General features: G+C 39.2%; 1 protein-coding gene across 4 annotated transcripts in view; it reads left to right on the forward strand.

Moving 5' to 3' along the window:
- The window catches only part of PAX3 (paired box 3), a 104,426-nt gene extending 87,884 nt beyond the window's left edge, over positions 1 to 16,542 (forward strand). For all 4 annotated transcript variants that reach the window (XM_032803603.1, XM_032803599.1, XM_032803602.1 and 1 more), the window contains 4 exons: positions 2,348 to 2,513; positions 3,682 to 3,896; positions 15,388 to 15,634; positions 16,183 to 16,542. In XM_032803603.1, coding sequence (XP_032659494.1) covers positions 2,348 to 2,513; positions 3,682 to 3,896; positions 15,388 to 15,634; positions 16,183 to 16,217 — 663 coding nt within the window. In that variant the 3' untranslated portion in view covers positions 16,218 to 16,542. The remainder of the gene's footprint in view (positions 1 to 2,347; positions 2,514 to 3,681; positions 3,897 to 15,387; positions 15,635 to 16,182) is intronic.
- The last annotated feature ends 4,534 nt before the right edge of the window (positions 16,543 to 21,076 follow it).

The raw sequence follows: 21,076 nt of genomic DNA on the forward strand, positions 1-21,076 counted from the left end.
TCCTCTATAAAATGGAGTTGATACCCACCTCACAGTGGTGTTGTAGAGCTCAATTAATATTTATAAAACATGTTAAGATCTTCACATAACCTGGTGACCTGAGGAAAGGAGAGTTGTGCATAAGGTGCTGGTTAGTGAATGATTGGGGGGAGGGTGTCAATCATAGCTGTGTGTAGGCGATGCTGCTACCCACTGCCGCCTCAGCTCCATTTCTCTTTTCTAGTCCCCATTTCACCCCTCTCTCTTTCCCTTTCATGCTTCCCCCAGGGCTCCTCTTCAGAGCTACCTCACTCCATCTTCTCCCTCTTGAACCCATTTCTCTTCCACAAGGTACCACATCTGCTTTATGTAGCTGCAGGGGCAGCAAAAAGTAAATGTTTTATTGTGGGACTGATGAGGTAATTAAAGGGGTTCAGAAGAGGTTGAATAAATATGTGATTCTGGAGGAAGAAAAGAGGGGGGAAAGAAATTGGTCAGGGCTTAGGCAGTCTGGAGGATAGGAAGAAGAGTCCAAAACTGGTGGATCTGGGTCTGCCCTGACTATTATTCACCAAATAATCCTCTCTTTATCCATTGACTCCTTGCCTGTTCAAGGAGACCCCAGCAGTAACACTATGGCCTTTGGGTTGTTCCAGAAGGGGAAGCACCAGGTGCAACAGAAATAAGGAGGGGTGCCTGCAGAGGAGGTGGAAAAGAGGTTCCATCAGTCCCCCTAGCCAAAATATCAGTCCAGCTTTGTGCGATGCTGTGAAACTGGGAAATATACACCGAAACACTCAACACCGACAGAAGAAGGGTCTAGATGGACCCAGTTCTCATTATACAGTGGCACAGCCACCCAATTTGAAGTCAAATGGCTTTGTATAGTCTCAGAGTGATGCCTGTGGAGCAGCATATGTGGGACAGACAGTGGGCATGATGACTCAAACCTACCCAAGTGCTATTATGTCCCTGAGAATACAGAATGCTTGAGAGGTGCAACACGGTAGTGTCTTTCAGACATTGTATAGCATTATGTTTTCTGGCCACAAATCATATCACTCCTAGAAAGCTGATTTGTATTATTTAGATCGGTGGTTCCCAACCTGGTCTGTAGAGCACTTGGTGGTGCTCAGTGATGAGCTGGCTGGTCACATGGGTCTAATTCTGTTCCTTGTTACCACCAGCTAAATTATATTTAAAAATAGCTAAACATAAATTAGACATTGTCTAAATATTAATTTTCCATGGAGTAATTGGTGCAGTTGCTACAGGACTAGTATGTGATAGTGAGCAAGAAGGCGGGCAGTCTGCGTAAATGTAAATGTGAGGGTAGACGGCTGTGAGATAATATTCCTCTTAAGAAGTGATCCACACTGAAAATGTGAGAGTGTCTCTGATCAACAAGTAGACCCAGAGTCTCACCTGGTATAAATCAGCATAGCTTCACTAAAGTCACATCAGCCCTGGCCCGTTACATTTTTTAACCATAAAAGAGAACTGCATTTGTCATAACTCATAACATACAATATATTTCTGACTAAGTAACAAGATCCTGCTTGTTATTTCTCGCTGGTATTCCACTGTAAGTCGGTCATGGAGAACTTGGAACATGAATTGAAGATGGTTTGTCTGGAATTACTGTGTTTATTGAAGAAAAGTAGATTTCTAGATAAGATATGCATAGCTAATCCTAAATAATAGCTGGCTTGTGTCTCGCACTGGAAACTTATTTCAAGAATGGTTCTATGTGAAAATATGATCCAGAGCTATGGAGTGTTAGGGTGAGGTGCTGCGTGCATACGAGAGTGAATAAAAGCTGCTAGGAGGGACTGATTTAATTTGTGTACAAAGGCCTGTGGTGTTCACATTCCATGTTTAAAGTTCTATTCTGTATAGGTTATTGTACTGCCTTCATCGCTATAGCATCTGAGTGCCTTCTAAGAGTGTCTTAAATGGCAAGACTAACATCTGTCATGTTAGGCACGTAAATATATATTTAAGCATCTAAATAAGGGGGAATTGCACGTGCTCGTGAGACTTATTTAGTTGTCACCATATGGCTATAGGTACCTAACTTTAATCACCCCAGTTTGAAAATAGTAGCTTAAGTGAATTGGCAGAGGAGGAAGTACCTGACATGGAGTTGGAGTGTAGGAGTTCTTGATTCTCAGTCTTGTATTCAGGCCACTAGATCAAGTAATGTTCTGCCATGGACTTATTTCATTGCCATGAAAATTGACTTGTGTGGTAGATATGGAGCTTTTAGCTTCTTTTTAAATGCAAAATACATTAAAAAGTACCATTATTTCTAATGTGTCTATGTTAAATGTACAAAATCAAATGTACCTAATTAAAATATTTGTAGGTCTGGTTTAGTAACCGTCGTGCTAGATGGAGGAAACAGGCGGGGGCCAACCAACTGATGGCTTTCAACCACCTGATCCCAGGAGGATTCCCACCCACTGCCATGCCAACCTTGCCAACATACCAGCTATCTGAGCCTTCCTATCAACCCACCTCTATACCACAAGGTACAGTAGGGGGCAGATGTTTCATTTAAACAGCATCATCAGTAGTTTTCTATGTAAACCCATTTTAGAAACATTCTATTCTTCAGAGTTTGAAAATGTTTTGGATGAATGCAGGCCTCAAGCCAGCAAAACTCTTACATTGAACATATGACTATTCCCATTGGCTTCACTAGCTTGTGGCCCGATTGCCTATGAATGGTGCCAGTGCCAGACTGACAGCCTTAGCTTGGAGACTGAAGTCCCCTATCCCTGAGAGAGGTACAGCATTGGCAGGGGTTGTGCAAATGTTCTCATCCTCTCCCACCTTTATGTCTCAACTCTGCCATGTCCCAATGCATGGTGGAGGATCACTATGTTCGTTCAATCTTCTCTGTTGCTAGTGACAGCTGCCAACTGGAAATTTTTATGCCTGATATGTGTCCAGTAGGAATTGGACTGAAGTCGCCAACCACCTCACACGTGTACTGAATAGCCATCAGATGATGATAAGTTCCAGTTGCTACTAAAGAGGGGGTCCCAAACTTATCGATGGTTTGGGGAAAATGGAACTTAGATACATACTACTCTTGATTTTGATCTTTCAAAGCAAAACCTGTCCGATAGGGTATTATAAAACCAGCTTCCTGCCTCCAAAAGCTTTGTCTATTGTAGAAGTGGGAGAAATCTGCAACTTTTTATCTAAGTCTCCTACCTGCTAAACATCAGTGATTTGATTAAAATGAGATCTGAATCCAAACCAGTGGCAGACAGTTTTACCAAACCAAAATCTGACCAGGGAAATTTTGCAACCACCCCAACTTGTCTAATTACTAGTCACTACCAACCTGGGCTGAATTCCTACTGATGAACTGGGAGGAAAGACTATATCCTGTCCATTAGAAGAGCATATGCCCATTAAGCATCATGTGAGAATCACATCTGTATGTAACTTTCACAATGTAAATGTGTCATGTACGTCTGACAGAGGCTTATGTCATGTTTTGTTTCATGTTTTTTTTTCCCTCTTGGCCAGTTAAATATTGAGTAATGTTAAATATTCACCTTTGGTTTGACTAATATTTACCTACAAGGCCTGATCAGTTCTTCTCGGTGTTGAACTGTACACAGTGAATTTGTTATGTCAGAAAACTATGTGGAAAATGTATAAATGTGTTCCTTTCCCTTCTAGCTGTGTCTGATCCAAGCAGTACAGTCCACAGACCTCAGCCGCTTCCTCCAAGCACTGTACACCAAAGCAACCTCCCTTCAAATCCAGAGAGCAGCTCTGCGTATTGCCTACCCAGCACCAGGCATGGATTTTCCAGCTATACAGACAGCTTTGTGCCTCCATCCGGGCCCTCAAATCCCATGAACCCTGCCATTGGCAATGGCCTTTCACCTCAGGTCAGTCCTGTGTTTTCAGACAGAGGATTTGCTGTATACCAGAACCAAAGAATCTATTCCCCGAGGCCATAGTATAATGAATTGCCAAATTTAAACCATAATGTATTCTTTATACAAGCCATATGATTTCAGTTTGCTAGCTTCCTTTTTTTCCTACTCGCTGCATCAAAACTCATAGCTTATCTCATAGCTTATCACATTTCATGTGACTTATAAAGTAATTGTGCACACTTCATGTTTACATTCAGTTATCAAGCATCTATACTGTGTCACTATTTTCCTTGAGATCCATTCCTAGGCAAAGAAAGTTCAACAAGGGTGATCTTGTCTTGTCTAATCAGCTTTTTATGAATACAATGCCCTTTTAAGAGACTATAGGAGTTTTACAAAATGGCCCTAGAAGCAGCAGAGAAGTTATAGTGGAGAGGCGCAGCTGATGAGCAGTACACATTGAGATGAGCTATAATCAAGTTATAAATACATAAATTAAGAGACTTACCATTCTTGGGAAATATATAAATGCTCAAATGCCATAATTGTTTTTCTAATTTGCGTAAGCTTTTCTTAGGAGATCATGTTAATAAATTGCCTTGATAATTGAGTGTCAAAAGGTTGGTTAAATTTCCTACAAGTGGCATCTGTCTGCAGTTGACATTATTAGCAATTGCTTAAATATACAGTACTTTAGTTTATTAGTGTGAGCTTCGCCCAGGTGTTTGGAAGAGCTGTCCACTAAATTCTGAGAAATGTCACAAAGGGGATGCAATCTGTAATTACAATCAGGAATCTCTTCAGGGCTGAGAGTGAGAGTTTTAACAGCTTTATCATCTTTCTACCCTTTTTTCCTCTCAGTGGTTAGAAAAACAGAGAGAAGCTCAGAATGACACAAATGAAAAGTGAAAAGACAATTATACTCAATTACACACTAATCACTGACTATCACCACTGCCTAAGCAGTAAGAGGGCATTCTAATAGGCAGAAAATGAGATTTTAATGGCACAAAGGGTGGCCAAAATAACGACTCGTATATCTTTGCCTCCTTCATTTTCTTCAACTTGTGGTTTGCATCTCGGGAATACAGTTCCTGGTTCCTGCATAACGGTGATAACTCTGTGCAGCTGAAAAGTTCAAAGGCATCGGAGTTGAAAAGAATGAATAGCAAAGGCAATGAAATAAACATTTTTGCCTAAAGGCAAAAGTTCATAAACCCTTTTTTGTAACAGTAAATGTAATTAAGTTTCATAGATTCCTATAGCACATAGTCGAATACAAAACTTTGTGGCTTTAAAACCTCAGTAGAAAAATACCAACATAAAAACAAATGGATGTACTTCCAACAAGACTTTAATGAATTTTGTTCTGAAGAATCCTAATTTCTAAATGCAATCTCCAACAAAAGGCATGACATTATACTAGTGGTTTCATTCTTTTAAATGACCAGATTCGTAGTGTGCAAGGCTTCCATAATTTAGACATAAAAATCTTTCCAGGGTTCTGAATTAATCCATCAGAGGCAGTTTTCAATGCCATTTTTAGTGTAATTTTTTTTCTTTCAAAAAGCTTTTGTTCAATGTGATATGAAAGTTAAATATTACATTGAAGAAGTCCTGTGACATTTTGGTAAAGTGAGATCATTACCAAAAGGAATTGGTGGGACAAGTTTTCACACCCAATATCTTATTGTGACCATCCTGTATTCAAAAGGAGATCTTAAAACGAATAAAACAGACACAAATAGTTTCTGTGATCTCCAATTCTTGGAACCCAGCCTTGATTCAGCGGTCACAATTGTCTTCATATTATGAAAGTTGATCTGTGCTCCTTAGCATTCCCCTGCCTTTCCTCATCCCAGTGCTTAGAACTGAGATTGGAAACATTTGGCAAGCAGCCCACCAGGAAAAACATCCTGGTGGGCGGGGCCAGTTTGTTTACCTGCCATGGCTGCAGGTTTGGCTGATCGCGGCTCCCACTGGCTGCGGTTCACCGCTCTAGGCCAATGGGGGTCTGCAGGAAGAAGCGTGGGCCGACTGATATGCTGGCTACCGCTTCCCGCCAGCCCCATTGGCCTAGGATGGCAAACAGTGGTCAGTGGGAGCCATGATTGGCCAAACCTGTGGACGCCGTAGGTAAACAAACTGGCCCGGCGTCCAAGGGTGCTTACCCTGGTGGGCCGCATGCCAAAGGTTGCCGATCCCTGGCTTAGAATTTCTATCTCTGCTTTGCACCTTTACCATGGGCCATAGAGGAAAGTTGGTCAACAGAAGAGAGTGCTGATGTCATTTATTCATCACTTGAACATGCTCAGTCACATCCATTCAAGTGGAGAGAGCTTTTGGAAGTTTATTGGCCTCAGTATGAAAATGTTTCAAGTTAAACAAATCCTGAAGAAGACCCTCAGACAGCATGGCAAAAAATATTTAGACAGAGCTGGCCTTTGGGCCGTGTTAAACTCATGGCTCTGGGACCTCCAGATTTAGGAGAAGCTCATGTTTTCATAAGTCAATCTCTATCCCTTTTGCTGGCCAGAATCACCCTGAAGATATAAATTGCCCTAAACTAATTGCTGGAGTTGAAAGGAACAAGCAGCTGGGTTCCACTTCTGCAGCAGGAGGCTCCCAGGGATGCCAGACACACACTGGTAATAAATAAAATATCAGTTAGATTGGGGATGTGCCCCAAATAATAGTTTTGCCAATCCTCCCCCAAATCCTTGGTTCAACCCTCCACTGAGTTCTTTGCTCCTGGTGGACAGGAAATAATTCTGTCTGGAGTGAGATGGCAATAAAAATTGTTTCTCAAGCCTGTCCAAAAATTCTAAAGCCAATTCTGCATTTAAGATTTTATCAAAGAAAGGGTAATGGGAAATTTCCCAGGGAGACACAAGCCCTAAGTTGGTAGAGCTGGGAGTGAGAAAAGGTTTTTAATGAGAAATCAAGAGCTTGTTTCCTTGCTGGGGGATTTTGATCCTACTGAATCTGTGTAGTGATGATGTCTACACCTATGATTATCTCCCTCTAGCAAGCACTATAGAAAAAGTATATACAAAACACAGCTGAATTTATGGTGAATTATTTCAAGGAAGAAGAAAAAAATTACACTACCCTCTGGAGAGATCCTTTGTGGTAAATAGAGTCCAGTGATATATACAGCAAAGACTGGTATTAAGATTCACAGGTCCTGGTTCTCAGATGATGTAAAACACCATAGCTCCATTGACTTCAGTTTATACCAGGCGAGACTCTGGCCCAGAGTTTTCTGAACTCTTTTTATTTTAATGCAGGGTATTCCATTTCTATTTTTGCTCCTGAGCCTACTGACAATTAAGTTTCTGGTTTAAGACAAACATTGTAGTCAATTTGAGATCAAAGAGGGAAACATTACAAGAGGTGCTGTGGTGCTATAGTTTTGTTATTGTTTGTTCATTTTCTCACTGTAGTAACAAACTTTAACCAGAATCTCGCACGTATCTTCATATTTTTTGTGGGGGGTGTGAAAGGATGGAATGTCAGCAGCCAATACACCTGGCTTCCTGTGCTAGTCACTCTCTGGAAAATAAGATAAAGGTTTATGTGTGCAAGTTTAAAACAAAGAGACGAGTAGGAAGTCCTAACTGTCTTCCTAGCGTTCAGCACTTTCAGAACAAAGAGATGGTCTGCAGATCTCATCAGGGTGATTGAGTATTGGTCTGCTAAGTCTGTTTTACCCATTATTACCTGGCTGTGGTGAGAAATCCTCTCTGCTATAGGCTTACAAAGGGTTGATCTTTATAGAAACAAGGCAGTGATTAATAGTGCAGGGAATTGGTGTTAAGTATTGTCCTTGTTTGCATTTTACCAAAAAAAAAATAAAATCCATCTCTGCCAGTGGAGGTTTTTAAGTATAATGTCAGAATTGAGATTATTAGTGTGTAATGTATGTAAATTGCATATTTTGTGTTGGCTATGCCTATTATGCAGCTTCTTGGTTTTCATGCATATATTTATTGGAATATTGTAGTTCCCTTTCAAATTAAATTTCAATTGCTCAGTGCATTTTCTTTTGACAAACATTTGTTAATCCTGAAATTTATTAGGGAGTAGCATGTGTACAGAACTCAAGACGTTTTCTGATTTGGCATGTCATTTTCAGATCATGGCATTAACAATTACCTCAGATTCTTCAGATGTAAGGCAATGACTCTTTGTCAAAACATGTTTCTTTCAATTGAAGGTGTATGGTCTTACTACAGATCTGATTATTACAAAGATAGGATTTCATCATTTTAATTTTTTTTATATAAGTTGAGGAAAAAAATCTCTTTCAGTGTGGCATGGGAATCCTTTGACCTTTTCTTGTTCTCTTTATAAATGTAAAGGCAGTAAAGTTTACCCAGATCCATGTGGTTCAGGCAGTTCCCGTTTCTAAAGAGCGCTATTTCAGAATCTATTTGGGCTCAGATCCAGACACAAGAATATTTTTATTGTTGTTGTTCATCAGGCCACTCCTTTTCTACATTTGCAAATCCACATAGGTTGCAAAGCCTTAAATATCCACTGTTAAAAGAAAAACATCAAGGAGTCTGGTGTCACCTTAAAGACTAGCAGATTTATTTGGGCATAAGCTTTCGTGGGTAAAAAACCTCACTTCTTCAGTTGCATCTGTTAGTCTTTAAGGTGGCTCCAGACTCCTTGTTGTTTTTGTGGATACAGACTAACACAGCTACCTTCTGATACTTGACACTGTTCAAAGCTTTAACCACTAAGAACCAGAAGAGCAGGTGGTTGTAACCTGTTTCCTGATGGATATATTTTTTCACCCCATCCACCCTACAAAACCACTAAATCCTCACTTCCCAAAAGTGAGTCTCACTAATAGAATTGGAGACTGTATGTGGTGTCCTTTCACGGTGGTAAATGCATTGGTTGTGTTAGTTGCACAGTTGCATCAGAGGGCACAGTGCCTTCCAGCATACTTATCAGTTCTCACGCTTTAACTAGCACCCAACAATATTCTGAAGTAAAACTACAACCTTTCCCTTGAACAGCATTGAACATTACAGCTGTTTCACAGCTGCTTCTTGGAATGTCCAAACATTTCATTGTCTAAACCAAAGAATTATTTGGTAACCGTTTCAATGAGGCATGGTGCTGTCTTGGATGACTGTGTTCTATATGAGTGCACTTGGTTTTTATCAGCTCAAGACATGTCAGCTATTGAATTAGGACAGTGTTTCCCAAACTTGGGACGCCGCTGGTGGGCCGGGCCGGTTTGTTTACCTGCCCCATCCGCAGGTCTGGCCGATTGTGGCTCCCACTGGCTGTGGTTCTCTGCTCCAGGCCAACAAGAGCTGCTGGAAGTGGTAGCCAGTACGTCTCTCGGCCTGTGCCGCTTCCAGCAGCCCCCATTGGCCTGGAGCAGTGAACCACGGCCAGTGGGAGCCACGATTGGCCGGACGTGCGGACATGGCAGGTAAACAAACCAGCCAGCCCAGCAAGGGCTTTCCCTACGCAAGCGGCTCCCAAGTTTGGGAAACAGTGAATCAGGGCCTTTCAGTTAGAAGAAAGATGCACTGGTGATGCTTTATTAAATTCTGTTTTTATAGGAAAAGTCAAGAACAAATAGTTGAAAACTTTCATTGCCTCATTAAAATGAAATGAATAAAAACAGTGGATTCCTTTACTATGCATAATTGCTGTAATAAAATTGTTCTACATCTGGTTGCCCACAGAAATACATTTTTTGTGTTGGATCAGTCTAGGAGAGCCTATGCCAATCAAAAGCTCATGATGTGGGTCAAAAGTGGTCTTAGCTTCGAGCATTATTCAACTGGTGACCAACTGGCATGAACCAGAAGTCCTGGATTTCTTAACTAGGGAGGCAGTTTGTTCACATTGTATAATTTGCCTGAGCACGAGTTGCCTGAGAAAAGCCATAGATGTAAATAATGATGTTAAGCACATGGGGTTTTATGTTGATTTCATCATTCCGTTTCCTTAGTTTGATGGAAACAGTTGGAATTTTGTGGTCTCATAATTACTATCAGACAAGCATAACATTGGCTTAATTTTTCAAAAATGCTTACTGACTTTGGATGTTTTCATTTGTGGATGCCTAACTTAAGATACCTTGAAGAGGACCTGATTGTCAGAGGGCAGGTGCTCGTCACTTCTGAAAATTAGGTCTCTTGAAAGTGTCATAAGCTGACCACCTGTAAATTGAAGTCCCCAAAATCGCTGGTCACGTCTGAAAATTTAAGCCAGCATTATTTTTGTGTCTCAATAACCATGAGATAATCAAATGGTATATTTTGTTGTAGTACCTTTTCTACAGACACTGAAATGTAGACGTAAGATGTGACCTAATCACATTCATTTCTTGAATTTGACAATTTTCACCATGTGACAGGTCCTCAAATAATATTATATAAGATTCATTTTTGATTGTAAACATTCCTACAACTGATCTCTCACTTTATTTGGGCCATAGAGTAAGAGATTATTCACCTCCGAAGCTTCTGATACTCTTAATCTCTACAGTTTAAAACACTCATCATTTTCTGTGTGCTAAACTTATCTCTGTCATACAATGGGCTGAAATTTTTTGCACAAAATGTTTTTCAGGTGAAAAATAGGTTACCCACCACAAAACAGGACTTTGCACAAAAAATTATCAACATCTTCAAACTTTTCTTATTTTCAGTAATTATTGTGGAATATTTTAATACATAATTTAATGAAATTGTATCAAAATATTACTGAACATTTTTGTTTACCAAGAACATGGTTTTCTGTAAATGAAATGTTTGTTGATTTTAAACAATTTCAATAAAAAATTCTATTAAAAACTGTTTAAAATGTCATGAAAACTTTTGCAACTCCTTCCCCCACCCAAAAAAACCCCAACAACCAGAAAAAGTTTCTTTTTTCACAGAATTCAAAACAGAACTAATTTTAATATTTCCCACAAAACGTATTCCTCTCCCTTCTCCTCCCATGATACCGGCCATTTAGGGTAGACTCTGTCTCATATATGTGTCTGGCTGAAAGTGATCGTGATCAATCAAAACAAATTTGATCCAAATTTTACATTCAGAGTTTTTAAACGTTAACTTCGTTCTTTGATGCATCAAAACTCTCCTTCTTTAAAATGTGCTCTTTTTTGATGTGATATTTTGATTCTCAGAGATTTTCTGCAGTGAAGAGTTAACAGCAGGTAATGTCATTCATCTTAGAAGCAGTTTGAAATTTTCTGTGTTAGTGATGAATGAGGGTATCTGACCCACATCTGTTTTACATTAGAATGGAACATTGCCCTGACATCGTTAGGAGCATTTGTCAAGATTCCCTGGACAGAGCTTCTGTAAATTACATGCTGCAAATGTGTCAGGGTCAGATAAGAGGATATCATTAACTCCACTAAAGTTTACTCATGATTCTGTCAGCTCAGCTTAATACGTTAACTGCTAACAATTTTCCTTGAGCTGTTTCATTAAATCTTTCATTTAGAGAAAGGTGGGAAAAAAAATGTATCACTGTACCCAAGAATATTACTCATGTTCTTTTCTCATAAATCATATTAATTGCAGGTATGGTCACAAAGCATATTAAATGCAGGCATGCGTAAATGAATTAAAACACATGAGAATTTTATTATGCCTATGGTGGGTCCAACCTACTAAAATACCAACCACATTAACTGGCATAATGTTTCATTTAAATGGAATAAGCTTTATCTCAGTTTAATGGGCTTTATTTTGTTGATAATAGATATATTTTATGTAATAGTTGATAATGAACCCAGTGTTGCCTACATACTTTTAAGGCTTTTATCAGTCACTTCTACTTATACATACTGAGGGATGACCTCAACTGTGAATCTCTGTTGACTTCAGTGGAACTACGTTCATTCCCACAGCTGAGAGTTTGTTGTAAAAAAGTGGAGAGGGTTTTTTGTATTTGTTTTTGTTTTTTGTTTTTGTTTTGAGGAAGGGGAGTGGAAATTGCTCAATGAAATGTTTCTGTCTATTGTCCTTGTTGCAGTTCACTCTATTTATTAGAAGGAAATTTTGTCTGGAAACAAGATTGAATTTAGAATATAATTGTCTACAAACTATGAATATTGTATTTTGTTATATTAACCAAAAGGCTGTGTATTAGTTCAAGGATACTCCCTGTATTCCTTATCAAGCCAAACTTGAAATCACAAGCCACATAGCAAACACTTGTTTTTTATTATTCTACTTTAATCATGAACAATATGCAGCATGTGGCCAAAACCTTAAGACTTGATTTTTGACCTCATTAAAATTCAGCATGAATAAGAACTGCAGCATTTGGCTCTAAAGACATAGGGCCTGAGCCAACACTCGTTTAAGTCAATGTGAATCTTTTTGTTGATTGTAATGGGAGCTGAATCATGCCCATAATGAATATGTAAATAATTTGGTTTTACACATTCAGGGCCAGACCCATTGTTGGAATAAATCTGTGTAGCTCCATTTACCCTGTAGGGGGAGAGGGGTTCTGCTGGTTTATATCAGTGGAGGTTCTCACCTTCAGCGTCCAGACTTGGAAGTAATAGAGTGCGTCCTGTGAGGTGCCGAGCACCATCTACTCCATGGAGAGCAGTAGAAGTCGCAGCTTGCAGGATTGGATCTTTAATGGCTTTCTAATTGATTAGGTGAAAGTCATTCATGCCCTTCCTGTAACTCCTCGCATGGGTGATAAGGTCATGACACATACCATAAGAGAGACTTCTGCCTTTAGGCTACTTCCCTTATAGCTTTCAAACAGACATGACTAAAAATCTAATTATTTGGATGCTAATCAACTGCAGGATGATTCCTAAGGCTTCTGAAGAAGACATTTCTGAGAAGACAATTACTGTTCAAAATCAAATGTTTCAGCCTTGAAGATATAGAGCTGCCACTGTTGTCAAGATGGTTAAAGGCGTCTGATTTATTAGGTGCATCTGCACTTGATTACAGATGACTGACAACTTGAGTTAATCTATGGTGAATTTGGAATGAGATCCCATCTAATACCAGTACATTTCAGCTTTCAGTGGCTACATGGCTGGCAAAAGAGTAAATCTTCTAAAGGTGGGCCTGAACTAAAACACTAGATACAAGCACACCTGACATTTAGAATCTGGTCCAAATCCCCATTTAAAGCCGGCTCCCTAGCGCTATAATAGGTCACACCAAAACCCTGGATCAAAACACTCCCAAACTTTGGGTTGTTCATACATTTGGACCTAGATGCAAATTATCTTGGGGCCCTTTCTACTGAGAACAGAAGTAGAAAAAGTCAGAACTACTTTAAGAAGTAGTTTAAGGTGATGGGCATAAACACATTCACCCACACAGTCCTAAGGGTCCTTACTCAGGCAGCCAGCACATCCTCGGCCCACGTCGCTTCCTGCAGCCTCCATTGGCCTGGAGCGGTGAACTGCGGCCAGTGGGAGCTGCGATCAGCCGAACCTGCTGATGCTGCAGGTGAACAAACCGTCCCAGTGGATTTCCCTGGCAGGCCACGTGCAAAAAGTTGCCAATCCCTGGGCTACACTACAGTTGCTATTGCAGCACAGCTTTGGTGATAGCTATGTTGATAGAAGAATTCTTCCATCCACGTTGCTGCATCTTTATTGCGGGTTAGGTCATCCCAATCTCATCATGTAGAGCACAAATTTTTCACAGCCCTGAGCAACATAGCTAGGTTGGTCTAATTTTTAAGTGTAGATTAGGCCTAAATGTGCTAGCAGAAGGGAGTAGTTCTCAGAGCTGTGCTTGTCTTTACCATGTGCTGTGAAAATACAGAAGTCCTTTGAAAAGAAACATACATCAAGCTATAGTACAAGGAAGAGATGTGCAGAAATAAGGGATTTAGCAGCACAAGTACAATTAATTTGTGCTCCTAAATCACTTAGGTGCTCTTGAAAAATCTCCCCCTGAACTTCCATAGGAAATTCCAGCCAGAGGATTGAATTTTTAGATACAAGTACATGTTTTCAAGCAATCTAAAGTCTTTTTTTTTTTTTTTTTTACTGATCTTGACTTTCTGGTTAATTTCTTAACTACATTTATCTCTAAAACATTACAAGAGACATTGGAGGCTTGAAGCCAAGCTAGAAAGAGAAACACTACTGTTGTTGTTTAGGAGTGAATTGTCTAGGGAGTCTGTGGCATGACTCTGACAACAGCAAGCACTGTAACCTTTTTCTTCTATCAGAGGGCTAGCCGTGTTAGTCTGTATCCACAAAAAAACAAGGAGTCCGGTGGCACCTTAAAGACTAACAGTTTTATTTGGGCATAAGCTTTCATGGGTAAAAAACCCACATCTAGTATTCTTTACAGACAAGCACATGCTTCATACCAGCAGCGCATGAGTTACAGGTGCTCTGCCCCTAGCCAGTAGACAAACTTTTTTGGGTGCTAGGATCTTTCTCTGGCTCTGCATTTGGAGGGCTGCCTGTAGTATGTAGCGACCACATTGAAGCTGAACAAATGTTAATTAATAAGTTTTTGGGGGCAGGGATCATTTGTTTGTGGTGTGTTTGTACAGCACCTACCCAGTGGGGTCCTGGTCCAGGCCTGGGGCTTTGAGGCAAATGTAAATAATAATAAAACTATTTTGCCCCATTGTTCAGTCAGCCCTAGAGTTTAGTTTCTGTTGGGAACTTTTCATCAATATAATTACAGATTATTTTCCCCACTCTTCTAAAGCAAAAATAAATATTTGATGAAAACAAGTTTACAATGACATCATGGGGGGAAAAAAGAAGAAAAAATAATTTATATAAAGAGATGATATCTAGGAAAAAACGGCCCCATTAGAAAAGAGGAGCTGTTTATATGGTCAAGTTGACTAGAGCAGTCAGTGGGGCTCGATTTCATGTACTACCCCATTTCAAAGCTCCTATGGTATGGTTTAAGAGCCTCAACATGGGAACCTAAGATATCCCTAATTAATTATGCATTTTTAAATTGGCCATATAAATACCTCACTCTTTTCTAATGTGGCTACTTTTACAGTTATTTCTGTTCTGGCTGCACTGTTCTTTATCAAGAATACACAATGGCTTGGGTTGGAGAATACAGCATGATGAAGATTTTGTGTTTGAGGAACAGCATCATAAGAAAACTTGGACTGTGACCAATGATCTATTTTCTCTTTTTCTTTTTTATCATCATCAAGTCCCCAATGAATAAACATCCATAGGAATTCCAGCTGTGACACGTGATCAGACATTTTAAGAGCATAAAAGGTGGTTGGTTTGTTTGTTGTCCCACCTATATGCCTGTACATTATTTTTCTGGAATGCCAGCCATCAGTTACTATTTAGATGCATGATGTAACTATTTGAATTAGGAACCTGAAGTGCAGGTTAAATACCAAGTAATAGATATCATGGGAAATTAAATAACAGACACTAATTGTTCTTGCAGCTGTATATGAAATATAGTTCTTCATGCATTTTAACCTTTATTTGTTACTATACGTTTTATTTTAGGTAATGGGCCTCCTGACTAACCATGGTGGTGTACCTCACCAGCCTCAAACTGATTATGCCCTCTCACCCTTAACTGGGGGCCTAGAACCAACCACTACTGTATCAGCCAGCTGCAGTCAGAGACTAGATCATATGAAAAGTTTAGATAGCCTGCCTACATCACAGTCCTACTGCCCACCAACTTACAGCACCACCGGTTACAGTATGGACCCTGTCACAGGATACCAGTATGGACAATATGGACAAAGTGAGTACCAGCTTGATATTTATGCTGTGCAATGACCGGATCATATCCTTAGTAAGGTAACTGTCTAGCTACAGTATATTTTTCTTCTTGTAACAAAGGAAATGGGGAGAATTGATTCTAACCTATGACTTTTTCTTCTCTTCATAATAGAACTATGTTTGCTGCTAAGATAACTGATTGTTCAAGCAAGATTTCTGCTGCATAATTATTTTCTGAAGTGATGTCAACAACATCTTGATGTTATTAATTGTTGAGACATGAAACCTGATTGCCATTAGGTAAAACATAAGGGTTGTCCAAAATGAAATAACCACTGGCATTCCAGTATTAGAAACACATGTTTTTAATGAGGTCAGCTCAAGAATCATTATAGTATATAATCCCAGATACATAGGGTTTTGTCAAACTTGTCCTAGGAATAAAAATATTAGTCCTTTTCCTTTGATATATTTGTATTAAATATGACAATGTCAACCTGTAGTTGACATTGCCCCTTACTGTGAGGTTGTCACAGCATGACTTGAAGAACTTCTTTTGCTTTCTTACAGGTGCCTTTCATTATCTGAAGCCAGATATTGCATAAATGAACTGTCCACTTCAAGTTAAAGCTTGTCTTGTTTCTGGTCTCACTCCAATGCTTGGATGGGAGGGATCTTCTCACCAAAATGCAACCCAATCTGGGGCAATCACAACAGAGATACAGGATCCTTCTGTTCTTTTCTCTCGTCATTGCTTTCGATAGACATTTGGACATGTTGGACGTAACAGTTCAGAAGACAAAGACCAAGAGCAATAAAAAAATAGACAAACAAATATAACACAGTTCTGCGTGGGCAAGTATAAAAAGTGCTGAAGAATTTAAAATCACTGACTTGACAAAGCATTCCATTTTTACGTTGCTGAAAAAGCATGCATTGATTTGGACAAACAAAATATTCTAAAACTTAACAGTTGAGCTCTGCAAACTCAGAATCTTGACATCCAATGCTGACTTTATTCTATCGTTAAAACTGCTCAGTTTCTGAAGCATGAGCAGGAGAACAGTTTGCTTTTACACACTGGAAATTGACATCAAGAAGAAGTGTCATGGTCTGTAGGATAGATGTAAAAGACTTCCAGAACAAGTTAATGGGTATCTTATCATTCTTTTGTAATCATGTTGTCAAGAAATGTCACATACAAGTTTTGCTTTACAATGAACAAGATATTGTGTATCATGAAGAAATTTTTTTGCAATTTGCGTGTGTGAAGTTTTCCTAATCCATGTTACGTTCTGAAACAAATAAGGAAAAGGAAACAACAACAACAACAACAACAAAACAAAGTGACTTTGATTTCCACAACTGCCTAACAATGTGCAATACTGTGTACCTCACACAAGCTTTGGGATCATCCAAAGTGATGTAGATAGAACTATATTTTTGCAGGTACTTTTATTTTTGCAGTACATATTTCATTATGATAAAATGCAGAAGTGGTGCAGTCCGTAGTACAACAGAATCTGGCTCATGAGTCATGACCATTTTCAGGAAACAATACATTTGAAATGATTACGTTTACATTCTCTTTTAGTGATGTACAGGACATGAACAGAGATGTCCCTGTATCTGACATGTACTTTTAAATTATACAGTGATAGCTAATATAGAAAAAATAATAATAGGAACCGAGGTTTACATAAGTTTGTGTTGTGACATTTTAGAATGTCAATAAATGTGTGTTTTGAAATGTTAAGAGGAACAGGAAGATGGAAGGCAGTGTTATTTATTTCTCTTTATTCTTGGAACAATGAATGAGGTAGGACACATACATTCCTTTTAGCATTAAGGACTATGAAGTAGTGAGATAGTGAGACTAGGTATAGTACAGAGATTAGTTCACACATTGGTCTTAAAAGGTGATGGAACAAAAGAAATATTATCTTTGTGTTGCAACCTCTACCAACAACACATGTTGTAAAAAAATGTCTTTCATGTAAAAAGTGCAGTAAATATTTACTATTTATAATGAATAAACAGTTATGAAGACTTGCAGAGCACTGATTATTTTGTCCTAAACTGTGGTATTGTGCATACATTGAAACAATTTAAGCTGGCTATCACAAAGAGGGGAGAAACATGTTATCTTCAATTCAGACTGTTTTTATTGTATAAGCACTCCACACACATTTAAGACAGGGCTATCCATAGGCAGCCTATGAGCCCTGCGGGCTGTTTGAATGACTCATTACTACACTATGTGTTTTCATATGGCATTCTGCAAAGTATGTATCCCATACTGCAGCAGGAAAGCATTGTGCTTTTGCCAGACCTGCATAAGGAAAGACAGAGGTGAGTCTGTGCCCGGGGGGAGGGGAGAGGAGGGGAAGGATGTAGCGTGGGGGTTTGGGTTCAGTGTGGGTGCAAAGGGTTGGATAGGGGTTCAGGTTTGGGGTAGGGAAGCAGCTCTCTTGGGATGTTTTCACAAAATGCAGAGTCTCAATTTGTAATAGTTTTGCAATCTGCATGCTAAAACATGTGTTCTCCGAGAGAAGAATCAATAATTCTAATTCAGTATTACACACAAGCAGATTGTAAATGCAGATTTTTTAATTGAAATTTCAAATGTATGATTTTCTTATTTATTTAGCAAGAGGGTTGGTCAATAAATAGAATTGCATTTTGGAAAAATGAATTTTTTACACTTCAAAAAATTTTCAAATTATTTAATGAAATTTTTTTAAATGAAATATAACATTATTTTTTAAATAGTACAGTTTGGGAAGTTCTCTCACTTTTCCATACTTTTTCTTCTTTTTCTTTTATTTCACTGGAAGGTGGGGGGAATTGTAAAATAAATTGAAAAAACCTCTGGTTATTCTATATGCAGTGGGAAACAGTGGCTGTAAGTACATTGTTGCTTCTTAATATATGCTACCATTGCAGATTATAGGATCACAGGACTGGAAGGGACCTCAAGTGGTCTAGTTCAGTCCCCTGCACTCGAGGCAGGACCAATTATTATCTGGACCATCCCTGACAGGTATTTGTCTAACTTGCTCTTAAAAATCTCCAATGACAGAGATTCCACAACCTTCCTAGGCAATTTATTCCAGTGCTTAACCACTCTGACAGTTAAGAAGTTTTTCCTAATGTCCAACCTAAATCGCCCGTCTGTAATTTAAGTCCATTGCCTTCTTGTCCTTCCTCGAGAGGTTAAAGAAAACATTTTCTCCGTCGTCCTTGTCAATTACCTTTATGACTTGAAAACTGTTATCATGTCCCCTCTCAGTCTCTTCTCCAGACTAAACAACCTAGTTTTTTCAACCTTTCCTCACAGGTCTATTTTTAGACCTTAATCATATTTGTGCTCTTTCTGAGACTTCTCAATTTGTCGCATCCTTCACGTGAAATGTGGTGCCTGAAACTGGACCATATACTCTGCTGAGGCTTATAAGCACTAGAGTGAATATATATTTGTGTTTTTGAAAATCTGTAATAATCCCAGATGATAATTTGCTTTTTTTTTTTTTTTTTTTTTGGCAACAGTTTGACTCATATTTAGCTTGTGATCTCCGATGACCCCTAGATCCCTTTCCGCAGTACTCCTTCCTAGGCAGTCATTTCCCGGTTTGTATGTGTGCAACTGATAGTTCCTTCCTAACGGGAGTACTTTGCATTTTTCCTAGTTGAATTTCATCCTATTTACTTCAGACTATTTCTCCAGGTTGTCCAGAGCATTCTGAATTTTAATCCTATCCTCCAAAGCACTTGCAACTCCTCCCAGCTTGATAGCATCCGCAAACTTTATAAGTGTATTCTCTATGCCATTATCTAAATCATTGATAAAGATATGGAACAGAACCTGACCCAGAACAGATCCTTGCAGGACCCCACTTGACATGCCCTTCCAGCATGACCGTGAACCACTGATAAGTATTGTTTGGGAATGTTTTTTCAGCCAATTATGCACCCACTTTATAGTAGCTTTATCTAGGTTGTAGTTCCCTATTTTGTTTATGAAATGGTTATGCAAGATGGTATCAAAAGCCATACTGAAGTCAAGCTATGCCACATCTACCCTTTCCCCACTATCCATAAAGCTTATTATTCTGTCAAAGAGAGCTGTTAGTTTGGTTTGACATGATTTATTCTTGACAAATCCATGCTGACTGTAACTTATCACCTTATTATCGTCTAGGTGTTTGCAAACTGATTGCTTAATTATTTGCTCCGTCATCTTTTCAGGTACTGAATTTAAGCTGACTGGTCTGTAATTCCCCAAATTGTCCTTATTCTCCTTTTATAGATGGGCACTATTATTTGCCCTTTTCCAGTCCTCTGAAATCTTTCCCATCTTCCATGACTTTTTGAAGATAATCACTAATGGTTCAGATATCTCCTCAGTCAGTTCCTTGAGTATTCTAGGATGCATTTCATCAGGCCCTGGTGACTCGAAGACACCTATCTTGTCTAAAAATTTTAACTTGTTCTTTCCCTATTTTAGCCTCTGATCCTACCTCATTTTCATTGGCATTCACTATGTTAGATGTCCAATCACTACTAAACTTTTTGGTGAAAACTGAAACAAAAAAGTCATTTAGCACTTCTGCCATTTCCACATTTTCTGTTATTGTTTTTTCCCATCATTGAGTAATGGGCCCATTCTGTCCTTGCTCTTCCTCTTGCTTCTAATGTATTTGTAGAATGTTTTCTTGTTATCTTTTATGGCTCTAGCTAGTTTAATCTAATTTTGTGCCTTGGCCTTTCTAATTTTGTCCCCACACATTTGTGTTTTGTTTATATTCATCCTCTGTAATTTGACCTAGTTTCCACTTTTTGTAGGATTCTTTTTGCGTTTCAGATCATTAAAGAGCTCCTGAATAAGCCAGGGTAGTCTCTAGCCATGTGCTTTTCCAAAGAGATGTTAACCATTAAAATGAAGCACCATGAGCTCTCTTCCGTTATCCTTACATTTCAGCACCATCCTCTTCCTGGAGTTTCTCCTCCTCGGTTACTCTAGTTCTGAGGGAACTGTTTGTGATTTCTCCCTTTTCTCCATTACTGAAGTGCTTTCCTGACCTGAAGCTAAAAGACAGGCATTTGATCTGACTCCCTCTTCATTTGCTCTGTCACTCGTCTCTTTTGTTCTCTGCCTCCAAGCACTTCATAATACAGTAGATTTATGCAGAGAAGGAGAGCTAGAGACAGCATGGCTGAGGAGAAAGTCAACCAGCCCACTTACATATGATCCTTGGAAACAGGGCATTGGGATGAACAGTCCCTAAGGAAGGAAGGAGCAGGAGACATAGGCCACGTCTATACGACGCGTTGTATCGGCGCGTTACAATCGATTGCTCGGGGATCGATATATCACGTCTCATCTAGATGCAATATATCGGTACCTGAGCGCGCTTACATCGATTCCGGAACTCCACCGAAACCAACAGAGTTCCGGAATCGA

The sequence above is a fragment of the Chelonoidis abingdonii genome, chromosome 8, assembly GCF_003597395.2.
Source record: "Chelonoidis abingdonii isolate Lonesome George chromosome 8, CheloAbing_2.0, whole genome shotgun sequence".
Classification (NCBI taxonomy): domain Eukaryota; kingdom Metazoa; phylum Chordata; order Testudines; family Testudinidae; genus Chelonoidis; species Chelonoidis abingdonii.